At 37.5% G+C, this 23,194-nt stretch overlaps 1 protein-coding gene across 9 annotated transcripts in view; it reads left to right on the top strand.

Moving 5' to 3' along the window:
• OXR1 (oxidation resistance 1) overlaps positions 1-23,194 on the top strand; it is a 447,011-nt gene that overhangs the window by 362,390 nt on the left and 61,427 nt on the right. Inside the window, exon 1 of one of the 9 annotated variants that reach the window (XM_044245102.1) lies at positions 8,731-8,882. The exons of 7 other annotated variants lie outside the window; for them this stretch is intronic. Coding sequence is in view for 1 of the 2 variants with exons in the window: in XM_044245098.1 (XP_044101033.1) it covers positions 8,784-8,982 (199 nt within the window). In the remaining variant the exon portion in view is untranslated. Of the gene's footprint in view, positions 1-8,730; positions 8,983-23,194 lie in introns of those variants that run through there. One more of the 9 variants, XM_044245098.1, reaches the window with a different exon arrangement.

Here is a 23,194-nt window from a genome sequence, read left to right as displayed (position 1 = left end):
TCACTGAGCAGGGAGCCCCAACATGGGGCTTGATCTCAGGATCCTGAGATCATGACCGGAGTGGAAGGTAGACACTTAACCTGACCAAGCTACCCAGGAGGCCCAAGAGTCTTTACATGCTCTTGAAATTAAGTTATCAGCTTAAAATAATCTGTTATGTTTTATGTGTAACTCATGGTAACCAAAAAGCAAAAACCTATAGTAGACAGATACTCGTAAGATAAAAAGAAAGAAATAAAAAGCATATCACTATGGAAATCTATCAGTTTACAAAGGAAGACAGCAAAAGAGGACAAAAGGAGCAAAGGAACTAAGTAACAGTCAAAAAAACAATAATGTGGCATCAGTAAGACCTTACTTATCAAATCTTTACCTGTTAATTTAAATGTAAATGTATTAAATTCTCTAATCAAAAGGGATGGAGGGGCTGAACGAATTAAAAAAAAAAAAAAAAAACAAGACCCAACCATATGTTGCCCACAAGAGACTCACATCAGCTTCAGGAATCACATAAACTAAAAGTAAAGAGATGGAAAAGGATAGTCCATGCAAATTGAAAGCAAAAGAGAGCAAGAGCAGCTATACTTAAGGTAGACAAAATAGAATTTAAGTAAAAAACCATAATGAGAGACAAAAGAAGGTCATTATAATATGACAGAGATGTCAGTTTCATTAAGAAAATATAATAATCATTAATATAGATACACCTGTACTGGAGCATCTAAATATACTATACTTCTTCTTCTTTTTTTTTTTTTTTAAGATTTTACTTATTTATTTGAGAGAGAGAGAGAGTGAGAGGGAACATGAGAGGGGAGAAGGTCAGAGGGAGAAGCAGACTCCCCGCAGAGCTAGGAGCCCAATGTGGGTCTCAATCCCAGGACTCCAGGATCATGACCTAAGCTGAAGACATGGCTTAACCAACTGAGCCACCCAGGCACCACTAAATATACTTTTTAAAATGTGAAGGGAGATGTGAAGAGAGAAACAGGTAACAATACAGTAAGAATAAGGGACTTTAATATCCCATATTCAGCAATAGATGGATTAGCCAGTCAGTCAGCCAACATTGGTTTTAAACTACACATTAGACCAAATGGACCTAACAGAACATATGCAGAACATTCCATCCAACAACAGCAGAATACATATTCTTCTCAAGAACACATTGAATAGTCTCCAGAACAGATCATATGCTATGTCACAAACAAGTCTCAGTAAATTTAAAAGGGTTGAAATCATATAAAATATCTTTCCCAACCACAATGGTATGAGACTAGAAATCAGTAACAGTAAGAAAATTGGAAAAAATTCATAATTCATAAATATTTGTAAATTGAACAACACACTCTTAAACCAGTGGGCCAAAGGGGAAATCAAAAAGTATCTTGAAACAAATGAAAATGAAAATACAACATACCCAAACTATTAGAAACAGCAAAATCAGTACTGTGAGATAATTTTATAGACGATTTTAAGAAGAGAGAAAGATTTCAAATAAACAACCTAACTTTATACCTCAAAGAACTAGAAAAAGAACTTTGAACAAACTTGTTCAAAAGTTAGAAGGAACAAAAGATCAGAGCAGCAAAATGAAATAGAGACCAGAAAAAAATAGAGAAGATCAATGAAATTAAATGTTGGTTTTTTTGAAAAGAGAAACAAAAGTGACAAACCTTTAGCTGGACTAAGAAAAAGAATAAACAGCTATAAATAAATTTAGAAAGAGGAGCCATTACAGCTGATAACAAACAAATATAAAGGTTCATAAGAGACCAGTGTGCCCAGAATTGGATTACCTGGGAGAAATGGATAAATTCCTAGAAATCTACAACATACTCAAATTGAATGATCAAGAAATAGAACATCTGAACAGGGGTGTCTGGGTGGCTCAGTCGTTAAGCATCTGCCTGTGGCGGCTCAGGTCATGATCCCAGGATCTGGGGATCAAGCCAGCCTTGGGCTTCCTGCTCAGCGGGGAACCTGCTTCTCTCTCTCTCTTACTACCCCTCTTGTGTTCCCTCTCTTGCTATGTCTCTCTCTCTGTCAAATAAATAAATAAAATCTTAAAAAAAAAAAAAAGAAAGAAAGAAAGAAAGAAAATCTGAACAAACCAAATGTGAGTAAGGAGACTGATCAGTTATCAAAAATATCACAAAAAGAAAAGAAAAGAAAAGAAAAAAAAAAAGCCCAGGACCAGATGGCTTCAATGGAGAATTCTGCCAAATATTTAAAGAATTAACACCAGTTCTTAATCTTTCCAAAAAAAAATGGAAGAGGAGGGAACACTCCAGAACTCGTTTTATGAGGCCAGCATTATCCCCAATACCAAAGCCAGATAAGGAGTCCACAAGAAAAGAAAACTACAGAACATATCTCTCATGAATATTGATGCAGACATTTTTCACAAAATACTAGCAAACCAAATTCAACAGCATAATAGAAAGATCATATACCATGATCAAGTGGGAATTAATCCTGAGATACAAGAATGGTTCAATATATGCAAATCAATAAATGTTACATATATGCCATATTAAAAGAATGAAAAATAAAAATCATACAGTCATCTCAATAAATGCAGAAAAACAGTTGACAAAATTCATTCTCCCACCATGGCAAAAGCTCTCAATAAATCTGGGTATGGAAGGAAGGTATCTCAACATAATAAAGGCCATATATATGCCAAGCCCATTATTATTGAACTCTGTGGTGTTTGGTGAGAGTTTGAAAGTTTTTCCTCTAAGATCGGGAAGAAGACAAGGGTTCCCACTCTCAACAGTACTGAATGTTCTAGCCAGAGCATTCAGGCAAGACAAAGAAATAAAATGCAACCAAATATGAAAGGAGGAAATGCAATTGTCTGTATTTGCAGAACATGATCTTATATACAGAAAATCCTAAAGACTTCATGAAAATATTGTTAGAACTAATAAATGAATTTTATAAAGTTGCAGGATACAAATCAACATAGAAAATCAGTTGCAAGGGCGCCTGGGTGGCTCAGTGGGTTGAGCCGCTGCCTTCGGCTCAGGTCATGATCTCAGGGTCTTGGGATCGAGTCCCGCATCGGGCTCTCTGCTCAGCGGGGAGCCTGCTTCCTCCTCTCTCTCTCTGCCTGCTTGTGATCTCTCTCTCTGTCAAATGAATAAATAAAATCTTTAAAAAAAAAAAAAAGAAAATCAGTTGCATTCATATAGACTAACCATGAATTATCCAAAATAGAAATAAAGCAAACCATTTGTAATAGAATCAAAAACAGCAAAATGCTTAGCAATAAAGTTAACCAAAGAGGGGAAGGATCTCTACTGTGAAAGCTATAAGATGTTGAGGAAGAAATTGGACATAAAAAAAAATAAATGGAAAGGTATTCTGAGTTCAAGTATCAGAACAATATTGTTAAAATGTCTTTACTACCTAAAGTGTTCTACATATTCAGTGCAATCCCTCAAAAATCCAGTGGCATTTTCATAGAAATAAACCAAACAATCCCCAAATTAATATGGAATTACAAAAGACCCTAAATAGCCAATCCTGAAAAAGAAGGATAAAATTGAAAAATCATACTTCCTGATTTTAAATATTACAAAGCTATAGTAATCAGAACAGTATAGTACTGCCATAAAAACAGACACATAGACCAATGGAACAGAATCAAGAGCCCAGAAACAAACCATCCATATACTGTTAATTAATATTTGACAAGGGAGCCAAGAATATTCACTGAGGAAAGGACAGTCTCTTTAATAAATGGTGTTGGGGAAATTGGATAGTCACACACAAAAGAATGAAATTGGATTTCTAACTTATACCATACACAAAAATTAACACGAAATGTGAAACCTGAACCTATAAAACTCCCAGAAGAAAACACATGGACAAAAGCTCCTTGACATTGGTCCTAGCAATGATTTTTTGGATATGATACTAAAAAGGCAAGCAGTAAAAGCAAAAACAAACCAGTAGGACTGTATCAAACTAAAAATCTTATGCACAGCTAAGGAAACCATCAATAAAATGAAAACCCAACCTAAAGAATGGGAGAAAACCTTTGCAAACCATTTATCTGATAAGGAGTTAATATCCAGGGGGTGGGAGGTTGGGGTACCAGGTGGTGGGTATTATAGAGGGCACGGCTTGCATGGAGCACTGGGTGTGGTGAAAAAATAATGAATAATGTTTTTCTGAAAATAAATAAATTGGAAAAAAAAAAAGGAGTTAATATCCAAAGTACATAAGGAACTAAAATTCAATAGCAAAAACAAAAAAAAAAAAGGAGCCCAAAGAATCCAATGAAAAAAATGGGTGGAAGACTTCAAGAAACGTTTTTCTAAAGAAGGCATACAAATAGCCAATAGGTACACAAAAAGATGTCCAACATCACTAATCATCAGAAAAATGCAAATCAAAAACACAATGAGATATCAGCTCACAACAATTAAAATGATTATCCATCAAAACAAGAAGAGAGAACAAGTATTGGTAAGGATGTGGACAAAAGGGAACCCATGCTCCATTGGTAGGAATGTAGATTAGTAAAGCCATTGTGGAAAACAGTATGGAGGGTCCTCAAAAAAATAAATCTAGAATTACCATAAGATCTAGCTGTTTCACTTCCGGGTATATATCTGAAGGAAATGAAATCACTATCTTAAAGAAATATTTGCACCTCCATGTTCACAGCAACATTACACAGTAGCCAGGACATAGAAACAGCCTAAATGTCCATCATTGGATAAATGGATAAAGAAGATTCTCTCTCTCTCTCTTTCTCTCTCTCTCTCTCTCTCTCTCTCTCTCACACACACACACACACACGGAATATTACTCAGCCATTAAAAAAGAAGGTTATCCTGTCATTTGCAACAACATAGATGAACATTGAGGGCACTATGCTAAGTGAAACAAAAGTCAAAGAAAGACAAATACTGTATGATCTCACTCACATGTGGAATCTAAAAAAGGTGAACTCATAGAAACAGAGATTAGAATTGTGGTTGCCAGGGGCTGGGGGTTGGAATGAGTTGAGATGTTGTTCAAATGGTACAAATTTCTGATTTTAAGATGAGAAATGTGGCTTCAATGTGTAGCATGGTGACTATAGGAAACAGTCACCATTATATGCTTGAATATTACTACGAGAGTAAATCTTAAATGTTCTCACCACATACAGAAAAGTAATATGTGCATTGATGGAGGTGTTAACTAACCTTATTGTGGTAGTCCTTATGTGGCATTATATCAAATCAACACATTATATACCTTAAACTTACATTATTATACATATAGGGAAATGAAAACATATGTCCATAAAAAATTTGTACGCAGGTGTTTATAGCAAAATTCTTCATAATAGCCACAAATGAGAACAATCCAAATGCCCATCAACTTAATGAATGGATAAATAAAATGTGATATATCCATACAGTGTCATATTATTCTCAATAGAAAGGAATAAAATAATAATAAATGTTATACCATGAATAAGCCTCAGAAACATTATGCTAAGTGAAAAAAGTCAGATACCAAACACCAGATAGTATATAATTCCATACGTATGAAATATCTATAAAAGGTAAATCCATAAAGACAAATGGTAGATTAGTGTTCACCACCTCCTGGGGGGTGGGCATGGGGAGTGACTGCAAATAGGTAAGAGGTTTCTTTTTGGGGTGATAGAAATGTTGAAAAATTAGATTTTTGGTAATGGTTTAACTACTGTGTACATGTACAATATCTGTTGAATTGTATGCCTTTAACAGGTGGATTATATGGTTTGTAAATCATACCTCAATAAATATAATTCTTGTATTTTATTAACTTTTTTAAGGATTTTATTTATTTGAGAGAGAGAGGGACAGGTTGAGAGAGCATAAGGAGTGGGGTGGGGAGAGGAAGAAGCAGGCTCCCTGCCGCACAGGGAGCCTGATGCAGGGCTTGATCCCAGAACTCTGGGATCAAGACCTGAGCAGAAGGCAGACGCTCAACCGACTGAGCCACCTAGGGATGCCAATAGGTTTATTTTTAAATGAGGTAAAGGTTGCTAGGGGAGACAGACATGGTATAAGGAAACTTTTTTTTTTTTTTAAGGATGGAAAGGATTTCTGTGAATGATATAGGTAGGAAAAGGGGAAGGATCCAGAGTGAAGAGAGAGAAAATAATACAAGGAAGAAGTAATAACATTGACAAGTCAAAGGCAATATAAACCATTTGGAGGGGTGCCTGGGTGGCTCAGTTTGTTAAGCATCTGCCTTTGGCTAGGATCATGTCAGGGTCCTGGGATGGAGTCCTGGCTCAGCAGGAGAGGGGAATCTGCTTGTTCCTCTGCAGCTCCCTGCCCCCACCCCTACCAGTATCTCCCCTTCCATTTGTGAGCTCACTTTCTCTCTCTCTCCTTCTCTCAAATAAATAAATTTTTAAAAAGTTAATTTGGAGAGGGAACAGCATGAACAGAAGTTACTTCTGAGGCAAAGTAAAAGGAGATGAGCTTGTTGTAGATTGAAGAGAAAAAGAAAAGTGAGATGGTTCATATTGGATGGCCTAATGACTTCTCATGCAGAAGGCAAGGTAACATATTAGATGAATTTAGTAACCTCAGGAGAATAGTGATGATTCAGACAACAAATGTGAAGAATAAGAAAGAAAGCTGATTCTTTATATGAATAAAAGGATTTTGGAGATATTAAGGGCTTAGTTGAGTTTAAATCAAAATTTGTAAAGCACATAATCGTCAAGTTTACACATTTTTTTCTCCAGCAGCTCTAGCTTTCCATGAAACAGAAGCAGAAAAAAAACTGATGGGCCAACTGCCTCTAAACCTGTATTCGAACTGATAAGAGTACAGGTTCCTGCTTAGGTTGGATGTAAAAGTGCAGATTCAATGAAGGGTAAAAAACTCAGACACTATTTGGATATGATTATCACAAACTAGATATTTCTATATGTGAAACATATTTTAGAAAAAGAATTTCAATTTAGCCAATCAGAATTAGACTTTAGTCATTCCAATTTGATTTTTAAGCTTACTGAGCCTCTGTGAGATTTCAGAAGTGGTGCTAAGGGTGGTAATGCTTCCTTATCAAAAAGAAAACTCAGAAAAACTAGGAGCCACTTATCATTCTACCAGGTGGGTCTGGTAAGAGGTCCAGAACATCTGAACACAGGGATGATTGGTGGATATGTAGATTTCTGGGTCCTTTCTCACAAACACTGAGTTACACCCTGGGGGTAAGGTCCAAACATTGTGTATTTTTTTTTTAAGATTTTATTTATTTATTTGACAGACAGGGATTACAAGTAGGCAGAGAGGCAGGCGGGGGGGGGGGGGGGGGGGGGGGGCGGGGGGGGGTGGGGAAGCAGGTTCCCTGCTGAGCAGAGAGCCAGACTAGGGGCTCTATTCCAGGACCTGAGATCATGACCTTGACCGGAGCCAAAGGCAGAGGCCTTAACCCACTGAGCCACCCAGGCACCCCAAACACTGTGTATTTTTAACCAGGTATAAAGGGGATGCTATTGTTAAAATAGTTAAGTTTTTTTCTAGTAAGAATTTAAGCTGAAAGGTAGTGGTGGGAAAAAGATCATTTTGAAAGAGAGAAGAGGGGATAATCTTTATGGTTCGGCAAAAAGCTAATTAAGTTCCTGAACTTTTCTGGACTCCATTATTTGGTATGATTAAATCTTCAAATCAAGTAATTCAAACCTTTTCTTCACATACATTAATGAATTGGTAATTCTAAAAAAGAGAGTTTATTTATTTAATGCATGCGAAAAACGAAAAGTGATATAAAAAAATATGAAAGGACAGGAATAACCAGATCTCAGTAAATTCAAAAGTCATTACTTCTTTTCTGCCTAAAGAATAAGGTTGCACACTAAAACCCTTAATTACCTTGCTTTATACCAGGTATAAAGGGGATGCTTTATATCTGGCCCATGAATCTGGTCCTCTATCTGGTTATAGGACCAGATTCATGAAATGTCAAACTCTTAACAGTTCATAATGTCACAACGAACTTAAAATGTGACTATTAATGCATTATTCTTCGAATATGGTCTCATAATGCTTGGTAAGAAGCATCTTATCTAAGTTGGTTTTAACTACAAAGTTTTGCCTCAAAGCCACCTTCCCTCCTGCCTCCCTACCCCCACAGAGCCCCCAAAATTACAAGCTGCGAAAGTTAGAATTGTGCCCCTCCCCCCCACACACACACAAACTTTTTGACACTTCTCTCCTAGGCCCCTAAACTCTTCGTAACTCTAGCAGAGCCTCCCTGGGCCATTTTTATCCTCTGCTCAGCCCTAGGGCCCCAAAGCTCAACCTCCCCCGCTTTCCCCAGCAGTCCTGAAAGTCCGGTCGGGTCCGGACGGGGCGGGGCAGGGCGGGGCAGGCCTGCTCCATTGGAGCCGGACGGGGGGGGTGGAGGAGCAGATGGGACGGGCCCGGCTTGCTTAAAAGCCGCCAGCTTCTCGGCCCTGCATCTACTCCAGGAAGAATGCGTCTGCTTTACAAGCGAAGCTTTGCCTGACTTGGCGTCTCGAAGCGACAAGAATAACTTTTCCAAAAACTTTTGCCCCCCCCATAGGCTCCCCCCACCCCCGACGCCTAGTTTCCTGATGGTCCGCCCCCGGGCCGAGCTAGGGAAGCCCCCTCCCCCTCCCCGCCTCCTGTAAGGCGCGCGGAGCCACCGCCCCCGGTCGGGTCGCAGGGGCGGGCGGCCTCGCACCCAGTGGCTGCCGCCGCTGCGAAAACCGTCGGCCTCCCGGGCTCCTGCCCCGCGGCAGCATGGACTACCTGACCACATTCACGGGGAAGAGCGGGCGCCTTCTGCGGGGCACTGCCAACCGCCTGTGGGGCTTCGGGGGTGGCGGCGAAGCCCGGCAGGTGCGCTTCGAGGATTACCTGAGGGAGCCCGCCCAGGGGGACCCCGGGTGCGGGTCCCCGCCCCACCGGCCCCCGGCGCCGTCCAGCCCGGAGGGACCCGGTGAGCCCAGCCTTCCTTCGCCTCCCGCGCGGCCGACCCGAGCTGAGGGCTGGGGCGGGAGTGGGGGCGGCGGAGGTCGGGGCTCGGGGTGGGAGTGCGCGGCCCCGGCGGGCGCCGCTCGCGGACTGGGCGGGCGGGGGTCGCTCTGCAGGGCGTTGGCAGGTGTGGCTGGGCGGCCGGCGGGGAGGGGGTGAGGGGGGAAGGACTCGCTCTGCTCGAGGGACGGAAGAGTTTCGGCAGTCTGCGTCGTAGCTTTTCCTGCTCGGCTCTTCCTGCTTTCTTCACCTCGTCTCGACTTTCTTTTCCCCGCCGAGTGCGTGGACGGTCTGATCCATTCTTTTTTTCCCCTCCCACTGGGAGGTGAATATTGAACCAATTATGATGCCGGTGGTGTTCGTCTTTGAGGTAATTAAGATCTCCTTGCCGGGTTTGGTGTTCTGGTTTGGGTCAGTTTTTATTTGAAATTCGTCAACTGTTAAGATTCCCTTAATACTACTTTGGGAAAGAAAATGCTTAATTTACACCGGAACATAGGTTGATTTTTGTGCCGTATACTTTGAAAGGCGGTGTGTCGTCTTGAGAGGGCAGAACTTGGCAGACTATTTTTTTCCCTCCATGACAAGTATACCCACTCTTGTGTGTGTGTGTGTTTTCCATCATAACGACTTCGTAGCGTTCTGTCCCCCCCCCCAAAATCAGCCATAAAGGCACGATACTGATATCTTAGAGAATTTTAAAGTGTTCGTTGAAGAGGTACTGCATATGATAATTTCTCCAGTGTCATTGGCCTCCTCTAAGTTCATAAGTGGCAGACCTCTCTGAGTCATTTATATTTTATTTTTGTTATTCTAATATACATTTGGTGTTCTGAGAGTAAACTACCAGCATTAGAGAGTTTAGAAAATAGAGGAAAGCTCACAGTGTACAAATCTTTCCATCGCCCCACATCCTGCCCTTCATTTTAAAGCAGTGAAACAGTGGAGACACCTATTGCCCAGTGTGTGTAGGTGTGTAATTGAAACTTTGAAGAAACTTGAATATTAAAGTCTTAACTTTAGCATGGTCCCTTTAAATAATTTTTCCTCACTTTACATAACATATCGTCTTTAGTATTCCTGTTTATGGAATTAAAAGATGAAAAAGTGGGAGGATACTATATTTCTCCTTGGAAGTGTTAACCAGATGCAGAATTCTCCTAAAGGAGGGACCAAGGATGAGGATGGAACCTTTTAAGTGTGTGAATAAGGGATTTTTAAAATGAGTCTTTAGTTGTCTGATTGAAAACAAATGGTAGGTGACCAACCTCTAGATCTGAGACTTTGCTCAGCAGGGGAGCCTGCTTCTCCCTCTCTGCCTGCCCCTCTGCCTGCTTGTGATCTCTCTCAAATAAATTCAAAACAAAACAAAGCATATGAACAGGTAGATGGAGGATTCAGAGATACGTGGTGTAACTTAACCAGGAAGGAATATGATCAGTATTTTAATGAGCACAAACATAAACATTAGATTCATTTATTCAAAGATGTTTATTGAGCAGACTGCTATATCTGACGCTCTCCTTCATAGTCGCAGTTTTAAAATTCCTCTTCTGTTGAGGCTGCCTCATCAACTCATGGCACACTGCTTAATATTTATGGTGCTCCCAAATCTCTGACACAAGTTAGGCCTTGTGATGTCCCAGTTATGACCACACTCAGGTGGGCAGGTACATCCTGTCATTAACTTGCTAGAAGAATTTGTGCATTTACTTAACTTCTTTGGTCCTATATTTCCTTGTTTATAAATGAGACTGATTAGATGATCCCAGAGGTTCTCAATTTTGAAGCTCTTTTTCATTTAGAACACAACAAGTGAAAATGATGGGTGGTAGATCTAGAAAATAGCATTTGGGTTTAAAAACATTGTGGGTCTATGAAGTTATGCCTCCAGAGTTCTAAAGGCAGTTCAAGAAGTAAGTGCTCCAGCAATAATTTGATCACCATTTTTAGAATAAGTATAGCTTCCTAGATTGACTCCTTTGAGAGGCAACTTGTATATATACAAGTGAAAAATAGGTGGTGCTTTATTTCTAGTTAGTCTTTGCTTAAATGAGAACTCTTTTTTTTTTTTGCAGCTACCTACCCAATGGATTTGGCTATAGGATTTTTCTTTTTCTATTTATTTATTTATTTATTTATTTATTTATGGGTATTTCTGTCTTTTGGTATGAGTATTAGTCTGTTTGAAAGATTTCTTTAGCCCTTTCTGCTTTTGACTACCTTTATTTCAGATTTTTGTAACAGCTGCTTAAGATTCCTGTCGTCACTCACCCCTGCCTTCAATTCTTTAAAATGTCCTGTGTACTATCGCAGTATTTCTTGTACAGACACATCCACACTTGTAAATTGGCTGTACTCCAGGACCCCGTTGTAGTGATCTTGCCCCGTTTTGGGTTCAGTAATGATGTTGATAAATACCTTTACTGTTGATATATTAAGGATGAATTAGATAAAATTCTGGTCAAATGTTTTTGATTTCACTCTTTCTATAACAAACCACTTGCTATACTGTTAGTGTTACTGATACCTTTACTCCTTTCCTAGGTGGCTGCTTTTGCTCTTCTAGCTTTTAGTGTTTTCTGACTCCATCATTATATAGTTGCCCGGAAAAAAAACCATAAATGGAACTTAGACACATTAAGGAGTTTATCACACCATTTGCTTTAGTTAATAACAATTACAAAGAAAACATCTTATGCTGCAATTCTTATTTCTGCCTAGAGTGAATTAGGGCTTGATTCAAGAAAAATTTTTGGACCTTGAGTATATTCTTGTTTGGGAGCATAACCATAAGCCTGTGCTACGCAATGTTTTGTTTTGTTTTGTTTTGCTTTTTCATTTTTTTTTAAATTTAAAATCAATTAGTTAACATACAGTGTTAACATAGAGTTTAATGATTTATCAGTCACGTTACACCCAGTGCTCATTACATCAAGTGCCCTCCTTAATGCCCATCACCCAATTGCCCCATCCCCCCAACCCATCTCCCTTCTAGCTACCCCAGTTTGTTTCCTACAGTTAAGAGTCTCTTAGGATTTGTCTCCCTCCCTGATTTTCTCTTACTTTTCCCATCTGTTTTGTTTGTTTCTCATCTGTTTTGTTTCTTAAATTCCACATGAGTGAAATCATAGATATATGTCTTTCTCTGACTTGTTTCACCTGGCCTTTAAAGTACTCACTTTACTGGGTCATACAGTAAAAAATCCGTGTAAGTAAGTAGATTTATCAAGTTTAAGTCTCAACTTACTGTGATTAGTTATCATAAACTGCCCTACTATGTCATCTCCGTTTTCTTGCTTGGTGACAGCATACTTTAAACACATCTCACTCAGTCCTATTTAAAATTTATATTCATTTAGTTTTAGTGGTTAAAACACTAGCTTTCAGGAGGAAACAGCAACAAAAATAATAGTTGCCAGAAACATTGGGCAGGTACTATCAAATAATTAATCCTAGTAACAACTCTATAAGATAGATACTGTTATCCCATTTTTCTGATGAAGGAACTGAGCCAGACAAAGAAATAAGGGATGTAAAATCCATTTGAGTGTTATCTTCATATTTCTAAGAGTGATGGCCATGTTAGGGCCATCACTCTTAGATGTGAGAAGAATGCAGAGCTCTGTCATGTATGATGTTAAATTAAATGTTGTTAAATTAAATGATGCTAAATTAAATGATGTTAAATTAAAACAAGTTAAATCAGATAAAGGATAGGATAGGTTGTCATTGAAGCTATGGTAACAGTTTATTTTGAACCCATGAAAGACCAAGTGGCTCTAAAAGATTTGGAGGACCAATTGTTGCAGTAACTATTAAAAAAACCCCAAAACTCAGAGTGTTGGTCAGTGGAGGAGAGTGACCTTAGATGTCTGCAGTCTTAGTGTCATTGCTTAAGGTGGAGGGAGGGGTAGATGAGGGAGAAGAACTTCACCTTGATAAATAATCTCAGTCTGCTCTCATGGTAACAGATGGTAAGTTTGAGCTCATATTTTTTCCTTAAACATGAGGTAGATTTCCCTGTTTTAGAATTGCTGCTCATCTCACAGGATGAAATTTGTATTAACTGTGGGAGTTTTTTGTTGTTTTTTGTTTTGTTTTTTAAAGATTTTATTTATTTGACAGAGATCACAAGTAGGCAGAGAGAGGGGCAGGCAGAGAGAGAGGGGGAAGCAGGCTCCCCCCTGAGCAGAGAGCAGGATCCCACGACCCTGGGATCATGACCTGAGCCGAAGTCAGAGGCTTTAACCCACTGAGCCACCCAGGTGCCCCAGTATTATCTGTGCTTTTGGACAAAAGTGTCTCTGAATATTTGACACTACAGTAAAACAATGATTCTCGGAATTGTGTCAGAATCACCTGAAAATCTAGTTAAAACAAAAATGAGGGGCTGCTTCCCAAGAAACTCTGATTTGGTACTTCCCATAATTTGCATTTTTTTAAAAGATTTTATTTATTTATTTGACAGAGAGAGGGAATGCAAGCAAGGGGAGAGGAAGAGGGAGAAGCAGGCTTCGCGCTGAGCAGGGAGCCTGATGTAGGGCTCGATCCCAGCAGAACTCTGGGATCAAGACCCGAGCTGAAGGCAGAGCTTAATGACTGAGCCACCCAGGTGCCCCCATAATTTGCATTTCTTACAATTTACCAAGTAATACTGGTGCTGCTGGTCTAAGGACCACACATTGAGAATCACTACTGTCCTTAATAGGTCTTTTTTCCATGGTAGGGTTAGGAGTAAGTACAAGTAATATATTTCATTTATTAAATGCTTAGTATTAATATTTTTTAATTAAGTTTAGGAATAATCAGTGTATTTGGTCTTTAAAATACTGTTTCAGGGGCACCTGTGTTGCTCAGTTGGTTAAATGTCCTTCCCACTTGATTTCGGATCAGGTCATGATCTCGGTGTGGTGCGATCACGCCCCATGTCAGGCGTCAGGCTCAGTACAGAGTCTGCTTAAGATTCTTTCTCTCTCTCTCAAAAAAAAATTGTGTTTCAGAAAATTAGGCCTATTAGAGTACGTACAAATTGGTCTTGTAAATACAATTTAAAATGAGTATTTGTGTAATTGTTTTTGAAATTGAAAGGTGCAAGTATTTAGTAGGATAAATTTAGAAACTGAGAATATTTAGAACTTAATTATATTTAAAACTTTATTCTAATGTATTTACCTACAGTTACATTCTTAGAAAGGTTTACTTGCTAGAGGCAATTTAAGTGTTTAAAATAGAATATAGTAAATTTATAAATGCAGTTTAATGTATGTGAGAAAATTTAATTACCCAGGTTTATGAATAGGATTATTTAAGGATATTTAGTTTGTTTTCTGTTTGAGTTAATCAACTATCAGAAGTACCTTGGGAAGTGTATTAGCGGTTACTAGATATATAAATAAAATGCACTTTATAGTTGAAGGCTTAAGGGAAAGCTAGGTTTTTATATTTGTACTTTAATAAGTGAAAAATTAAAAAATAAAGTAACTACAGGGGCGCCTGGGTGGCTCAGTGGGTTAAGCCACTGCCTTCGGCTCAGGTCATGATCTCAGGGTTCTGGGATCAAGTCCCGTGTCGGGCTCTCTGCTCGGCAGGGAGCCTGCTTCCCTCTCTCTCTCTGCCTGCCTCTCCACCTACTTGTGATTTCTCTCTGTCAAATAAATAAATAAAATCTTAAAAAAAATAAAAAATAAAAAAATAAAGTAACTACAATAGTTTTTTGTTTATAAAGGCTCTCTTTGTGGTCACCAACAAACTTAAAGTATGAGACTCTTGATAAATTTTCTTGAACAAAAAAGGGGCATGCTTTAAGGTCAAATTCTTGTGTTAGAGAAATGTCCAAAATTTGCCTTTGTTTTCTAGCAGTCAGTGAAAAAAGGGAAATGTAACCAGACATAAATTAGTGTCCCTAAGATAAATATATTGCTTAGACAGGCAGGAAAAACACAAACTAAATTTTTAATTTTACTTACACTAAAGTAGCCACATGTGGGCCTTACTGCTATCATATTGGATGATTCAGAAATAGAGTCCAGAATCCAGATTCCTTAACACAGTTCCTTACTATTTACATTTCAAGTGCTTAATAGCCACATTTGCCTAGTGGCTGCTATAACGGATAACACAAATATAGAACATTTCCATCATTGCTGAAAATTCCATTCATTGCAGGAATATCACTATTGTTGATAGAATAATGAGAAGAAATTCTCATGGAACTGCAATATAGCAAAAAGTATCCTTACCATCTTTATATTAAATATAGCCTCTAATTTCAAAAAGCTACTTTTTTACACCATCCTTTAGTGTGGTTCAGTGGTATAACAACAAAGTGCAAGTTAATAAAAGCAGTTCTGACAGGGTCAAAGCAATTAATACAGATACATAGTTAATCAGATGGTGTATCTTAACTGAGGGGTAGGTGCTAGATTGTAAACTACAGATTTTAGATCATACATAAAATCTAGATTTTAGATTTCCAGAGCAGTGCTACTCAATAGAATTTTCTACAGAAATAAAATTTTAATTAAGTATTTAGTTTTCAGCCTTACTTGCCTTCTGCAGGCACTCAGAAGCCTTAAGGCTAGTGGATACTATATTGGATAACACAGATATAAACTATTTCTATCACTGCAGAAAGTCACTGGAAAGCACTCTTTTAGAGCAATGGGTCTCAACACTGGCTGCACATTAGAATTTCCTGGGTAGATTTTTTAAAAAATTCTGATGGTAAGTCCCCACTTTTAGCATGAGATCTCTATGCTCTGACAGTAATCAAAGATTAGATCATAAACCAAAATCTCTTAAGTTTAGGACCTCACCTCAACTAAGTTTAAGTTTATCAGGTGACTAATGTGTAGGTAGAGTTAAAAAAAAAAAAAACAAAACTATTTTCCTCAAAACTTTGTCTCAAATTACTAAGGCACAATGGGTTTTTGTTTATTTTTTGTTTTTGTCTTTTCTTCACAAGCCCTTTGGACATGCAGCAAATATTTTGAAATTCAGTTTCTGAAAAGAGATGTATTTTTAAGTTGTATGGCAGTCTCTCAGTATGATAAAGACCTTAGGAAAAGTGAGGTGACAATGAAAAGTTCCTGAAAAGAAGACACATATATATGCTTGAAAGAGAAATGTTGAAGATAGAATCTTATATGCTTCCAGTCTTTTGAAGACATTTTTTTTGTAAAATTCATGTATGCTAACTATGAAGAAGTCCTATATTGCAAAGATTAAAGTTTAAAAGCCACCTCCAATCTAGACATCCAGAGACATAATTAATATTAGGATAAGCATTTTTGTCCAGGTCTATGTATATATACAGATAGAATGATGTATGGAAGGCTTGAAGGAAGGGGTAACTGAAAGATGTATTTTTTGCCCTAAGAAAGTATTTTCTAAATGGTGTGTCTAAAGTTAAGTAGATTTTGAGAAAATTCTAAGACCTTGGTATTATTAATTCCTGTTTCAGATGGCATTAGCGTCTCCTATATTTTTTCTCACCATCTCCTGATACTGACTCATTATTTTTATATTTTTTCATATTTTTAACATTCACAATTAGTTTTTCAGCTACGTTTTTATACCATTGTTCAGTACTTTCCATTAGTCCTTTTATCAAGCCCTCCTCACTCTTGGAATTTTTATTTTGATATAGTTAACACAACTTCAGTCTTCCAGAATTGAATAATGTTTCCATAAAGAAGTGTTAAACAAGCTAGACTGCTTTTTTCTCCCTGGCAGGTGATTTGCTTTTTATGCATGAATTCTTTTATTTTCCACACTCTATTATTTAATCAGGAGTAGAAAGGGAATAATCAGATTTATGTGTACTTGTGTGTATGTGTAATACTCTTAGGAAGTACATCTTTCCTCTAGGATCCATGTTGATGGAGCAGCCTCTGTATGAAACAGCCCTGGTCTTGAGGTAGAGGAAAAAGAGAGTTAAGAATTATAATGTGGGTCTTAACAGTTTACCTGGACTACTCATCACTTCTGTTCATGTTTCATTGAGCAAAGCATGTCTCATGGCCACGTCAGACATCAGTGCGATGCAGTGTATTTTATATTCCTCCCCAGGAAGGAATATAGCATACTCCGTAACAATGTAGTCTATCACAATGACTATTTTAGAAAACAATTAGATTACACAGAGATTTGAAAATTGCTGTCACCAGTAGGGAAGCCCATTCTTCTGTCAGTTATTCAGTCTGCAAATTCGATCCTTTCAAAGGCTCTATAAACAGTGCTTCTCAGATTTATTGCACATGCTTATTAGTTGTATCAGTAGTTCTGAAGTGAAGCCTGAGATTCTACATTTACTAGAAGCTGCATTCACTGGAAGCACCCAGGTGATGCTAATGCTGTTGGTCCCTAACAAACAACTTTAAGTAGCAAGGCTCTCTCTATATAGCACTTTATGTAATGGAGCTTTTTACTTAGGAGAGGACCACTGAAAAAATCTTTGGGTAGAGAAAGGGGCACTATAGGGGAAAAACTAATGAGTGGGACACCAAGAACAGTATGAGATATTACCAAATAAAGGGGCAGATGAGTACTGAGAAGGAATTAGTTGACTGATTCACAAAGATCAGATAAAATAAAATTGAACAGGCCCATCATATTTGCCACTTAGTTTGCTCTCTTTTACCAAGGCAGGTTTAGTGAACCTAGGAGGAGAAAAGCCATTATAGTGCATTGTGGAATCAGTAGGTGGTGATGGAGTAAAGACAGTGAAAAGTAGACTCATTTCCAAGCGTTCAACTATGAAAAGAAGCAGAAAGATAGTGTGATATCTAGAAGAGCATGTGTACAAAGTTGAAGAGAACTCAAGGGATTTTTAAAATTTATTTCTGTTTTGATTGTGGATATAGAGTCATCAGAAGTGAAAATTTGAAAATACAGGCATTTTTTTTTCCTGTCCTACCTCACTATAGAGGGAATCAGTTAATTATAAAAGCTGTAATCAGAATATCTATTGTAGTTTAGAAGATGCTTTTGAAGTTTTATTCTTTATTATTGTGTGAAAATATTGACTCCCACCTCAATATTTTTTAAATTCTCACATTTTTTATCAGTAGCTACTACCCAAATGAGAATATTCAGTTATAGTAGTGGACTTCAGTATTTTAAAACTGGATCTCATACTATTTTCATTGTTGGTTTATAGGCTTGTTTTCTTCCTCCAGTTTGCCTTTTCCATTCTACTACCAAAGTGACTTTAATTTAAAGTTCCTATACTACTTGTTCAGATCACTGCTTAAAAATCTTTTGGGACTTCTGAGCCCGGTAGTAGCAAGCTGGGTAATTCAGACTCTCCTGCCGAGAACAATCTGAAGAGCTGGGCCAAAGCAAAATAAATTTTACTGAAGGTGTCAGAAAGGAAACTGATATAACTAGACTAGGATCTAAGTGAGGACAGAGGCCAACGAAGAGCAGTTCTAATTTGGGATTGCTTTTTCCCTGGGTAATGTGTTGATTCCAGAAATAGCAACTGAGAGATTAAAAGGTGCTTTTAACAACATACAGATATAAAGGATAAGAGATAGAATGTAAGACCCACTACAAGCGAGGTGGTGAACTCTCACTTAGGACCCTAAAACATTGTATCTGAGGGTATAGAGAAACGTAGGTAGATTCTCTTAAGATATTGGCTTAGTTTCAGATTATCATTCCTGTATCTTCATTAACAAGATCTGGTACTGCTAGTGTCCTTAGCTGTTTAACAGAAGGAAACAATATTTTCTGGAGAAATACAGCTTTTTGTGTGTCAAATTCTGTCAGTAGACAGTTTTGCAAATACAGTATGCAGCACACAAAATATAATTAGGCACATAATGAGACCTCAGAAACAACAGTGTATCTGGATATTGTAGTTGTGATTTAAAATAGCCATGTTGAGAATTTTGTAGAAAGAAATGAATTATAAAAAAGAAAAATGGATATTCTGGAACTGAAAAATATAATCCAAGTTAGAACCTTTGTGGATGAATTTAACAGCAAATTAGCCAACACCATAGGAGAGAATTAGTGAATTGAAAGATAGGTCAGAAGAAAATACTCAAAATAGACAGAGGGGTCGCCTGGGAGGCTCAGTGGGTTAAGCCTCTTCCTTGGGCTCAGGTCATGATCTCAGTGTCCTGGGATAGAGCCCCATATCAGGCTCTGCTCAGCAGGGAGCCTGCTTTCCCCTCTCCTTTTGCCTGCCTCTCTGCCTACTTGCCATCTCTTTCTCCATGTCAAATAAATAAATAAAATCTTTAAGGAAAAAAAAAGGGGGGAGAGGGACAAAAGAATAGAAAATATGGGAGAAGGTTATGCTCAGTAAAAATGCAATGGGAAGTTTTAATGTATGTATATTTGAGTCCCTAAAGGAGAGGAGAGAGAATAGGGCAGAAGCATTATTTAATCAGAGATTGAAAACTTCTAAACTGATGAAATACTTTAATTCATAGATGTAAACATCCCTGCAAACCTCTACTGGAATCAATACTAATCCCACCAAAGCTGAAAAATCTTAAAAAGATGGTTCAGTGGGTGGCTCAGTCTGTTGGGTGGCTGCCTTTGGCTCAGGCCATGATCCCAGGGTCCTGGGATCAAGCCCCACATTGGGCTCCCTGCTCAGTGGAGAGCCTGCTTCTCTCTCTCCCTCTGCCTGCCATTCTGCCTCCTTGTGCTCTTTCTGTGTATCTATCAAATTAAAAAAAAAAAAAAACTTTTAAAAAAAATCTTAAGAGCAATCAGAACAAACAGTTAATGATATCGCAGTAGAACTGATAGTTGATTTCCTAACAGAAACAGTAGAAATTAAAAAGCAGGGGGAAATAATCTGCCAATCTAGAATTCTGTCCTCTGTAAAAGTACTCAGAGTTGCAATAAAAGTGGTAAATATGAGGGTAAAACTAAGTGAATGTTGACAGTCTAGAAAAGTAATGATTTCTAGTATTTTTTTAATATACATGTATATAATTAAAGTACCTAATAATAATCGCATTTAAGTCTTGGCAGGGACATAAGGGATTTTAATGCCCTTACGTTGTCCAGGAAGAGGCTAGAAGTACTCTTTAATATTAGACTGATAAGTCAGTATTTCAGGCTGTAACCTCTGGGTTGATCACTAACAGAATTATTACAGAATGCATAACTTTAAATTAATGGGAGGAAAGCAAAGTAAGTAGTAATCCAAAAGAAGGAAAGAAAGGAGAGTAACAGAACTGGCAGACAAATAGAAAACAGAACAAATAGACAATAAGGTCCTACTTTAGGGGTCATATCTAAAGTATAAAGATAGGGCTTAGTAGAGAATGCAACTCTTGATCTCAGGGTTGTGAGTTCAGGTCCCATGGTGGGCCTAAAGATTACTTAAACTCTTAAAAAAAATAAAATGTAAGGATAAAGAAGGGTTGAAACTCTAAAGAAAAAGTAAACACTGATGGGAGAATAACTGGTATAATATCAGACTAGGCAAACTTTAAGGCAAAAAGTATTCTGAGGAAAGGTTCAATTTACCAGGAAGACAAAACAATTCCTAATTTATTTGAACCTAGTGTCATGGCCTCACAATACAGAAAACAAAGGAGAAAAATTTATAAGGGACCATATAGAGCCCATAATTCTAGTGGGAGATTTTAACAACCTGTATTAGTAATTTACAGAATAAGCTTGCAAAATCAATATGAATATAGAAAATTTGAGAACACAGTTGTCAAACTTGACCTTTTTGATATGGAGATAGATGAAATGTATGTGTGATACACACACACACTGGCATTACCCTACAGTAGAGAAGACACATTCTTACCAAGTACCTATGGAGTATTTACTAATTTACATATGATTATAAAGCAAATTTCAACAAATCTCGAAGCTTTGAACTTCTGTATTTTCTTTCACCATGGTGCAATTACTCTAAAAATCACTAACCAAAAAATAAATTTTAGAAACTGTTATTATGTTGTCAAATTAAGTAATATTCTCTAAATAGCAAAAGGAGAAATATCTTGGACCAAATTATGAAAACACAGAATATAGAATTTTGTAGGATTCATCTTAGAATGGGAGTTTATTGTTCTAGATTCCATGTTAAGTATCTGCATCTGGCAATGATAGTGTAAAATCCAAGTCCCTTGCTTTTTTCAGTATATTGAGATAATTGTATCTTGGGGAAAGTTTGTTTGTTTGTTTGTTTGTTTAAAGATCTTATGTATTTATTTGAGAGAGAGCACAAGAGGGGAGAAGGTCAGAGAAAGAAGGGGACTCCCCGCAGAGCTGGGGGCCTGATGTGGCACTCAGTCCTGGAATTCTGGAATCACAACCTCAGATGAAGGTAGTGACTTAACCAACTGAGCCACCCAGGCTCAGGGGAAGTTTTATATATTCATTTTCCTATGAGAAATTTATGGAACACCTGTTATATCCCACACATAATAATATAAGGTGCAGGGTACATAGAAAGGCTTCTCAACCTTAACAGTATTGACATTCTGGGACAGAGTTTTCTTTGTTGTGAGAGGAATGTGGTGTACATTGTTTAGCACACAATGTTTAACAGCATGCATGGCCTGTACCCAGTAAATGCCAGTAACATTTTCCCAATTGCAATGACCACCAATGTGCTTCAGTTTAAGTTGTCAAATGAGGATAATAATGATAGCTACTTTATAGAGTTGAAGAATCAGATAAAGTAATAAATGTAAAGTGCTTAGAACAATGGCTGGCATATACTGAGCACTTGATAAATGTTTATTATTTTGATTGTTAAATCACAAATATGTATGTATTTCTTGTAATAATTTTTGTGGGGAAGAAGAAAAAGTCCTCTCCTCTCCATACTCACTGTCTAGATTCTTTTATGCTGGCAACTGTCTTTTAAAAAGGTACTATGGGGGCACCTGGGTGGTTCAGTGGGTTAAAGCTCAGTAGGTTAAAGACCTTCGGCTCAGGTCATGGTTCCAGGGCCCTGGGATAGAGCCCCATATTGGACTCTCGCTCGGCAGGGGGCCTGCTTCCTCCTCTCTCTCTCTCTCTCTGTCTGCCTCTCTGCCTACTTGTGATCTGTCTGTCAAACAAATAAATAATATCTTTTTAAAAAAGTATTAAAATTACCCAATAAGAGACTGGGCTTGGAGGCAACTGATATTATTTTCAGAAAGTCTCAAATAATGTGATTTTCATACTGATAGAATGATCAGTTTGTTTCATTGTGCTCTGGTAGTTTTATTTATGAATAAACGTTTTAATATTGGCTATTAACCTTTACAGTTGTTTTTGTAATAAAAAAAGTAATATATAATTGTAAATTATTAAGGTGGATACTTTGAATTTATTTTAAAGTTTAAACTATAGAAATCTGGTACATTGGTTTTCATGCTCTGAACTACATTCCATGGTGAACTCTCGAAAATGAGAGCAATTGCAAACTTCATTGTGATTAAATATTTAATGCACTCTTGGGATATTATAAAACACAAATTGAAAAACTTCAGTTAGGCAAAGTAAATGTACACTAATGGTTATTCCTAAAATCAATTAAGGATGGATATGTATTATTAGTTAAAAGTAATCTGTAATTAGAAAAAAAAAGTAATCTGTAATTATCTCTGCATTGCTTAAGTTTAAACAGCAAAATGAGGATAGTGTTTTTAGCTCCCTCTGCTGTTTATGAAAGAACAGAAATTACTATTTAAAACTTTCAAAATTGTTTTAGATTTAAAATAATTTAATGTTTTATCATAAAATCAAATTAAAATATATGCTGTTCAATGGAGGAAAAAGATTACAAGCAAAAATAATACTCATTTCCATAAGTGTTCTATCATTTTGCATTCCTACCATAAATATAGAAAAATGCTATTTTTTCTACAGCCAAACAATATGTAGTCAGGCTTTTGAATTTTTACCAATCTGACAGGTGAGGAATGGTATCTCAGTGAAGTTACATTTGCATTTCTCTAGTTACCAGTTAGATTGAAAATATTTTTGTATGTTTAAGGGCCATTTTTATATTCTCTTTGAATTGTCTGGTTATATGTTTTGCCAATTTTTCTGAGTTTTTACATTTTTTCCACTCTCAGGTTTTAAGAATTCTGTGAATATTTAGGAAATAAAAGTGGGGAATGGGGCGTAATGGCAGTTGCCCCCAGGGACATAATGGTTGAGCCATAATTCTTTGTCTGGTTTTTTTA

Source organism: Neovison vison, chromosome 4, assembly GCF_020171115.1.
Source record: "Neovison vison isolate M4711 chromosome 4, ASM_NN_V1, whole genome shotgun sequence".
Classification (NCBI taxonomy): Eukaryota; Metazoa; Chordata; class Mammalia; order Carnivora; family Mustelidae; genus Neogale; species Neogale vison.
The sequence above is the reverse complement of the archived record's forward strand: the minus strand, read 5'-3'. Positions and strand labels throughout refer to the sequence as shown.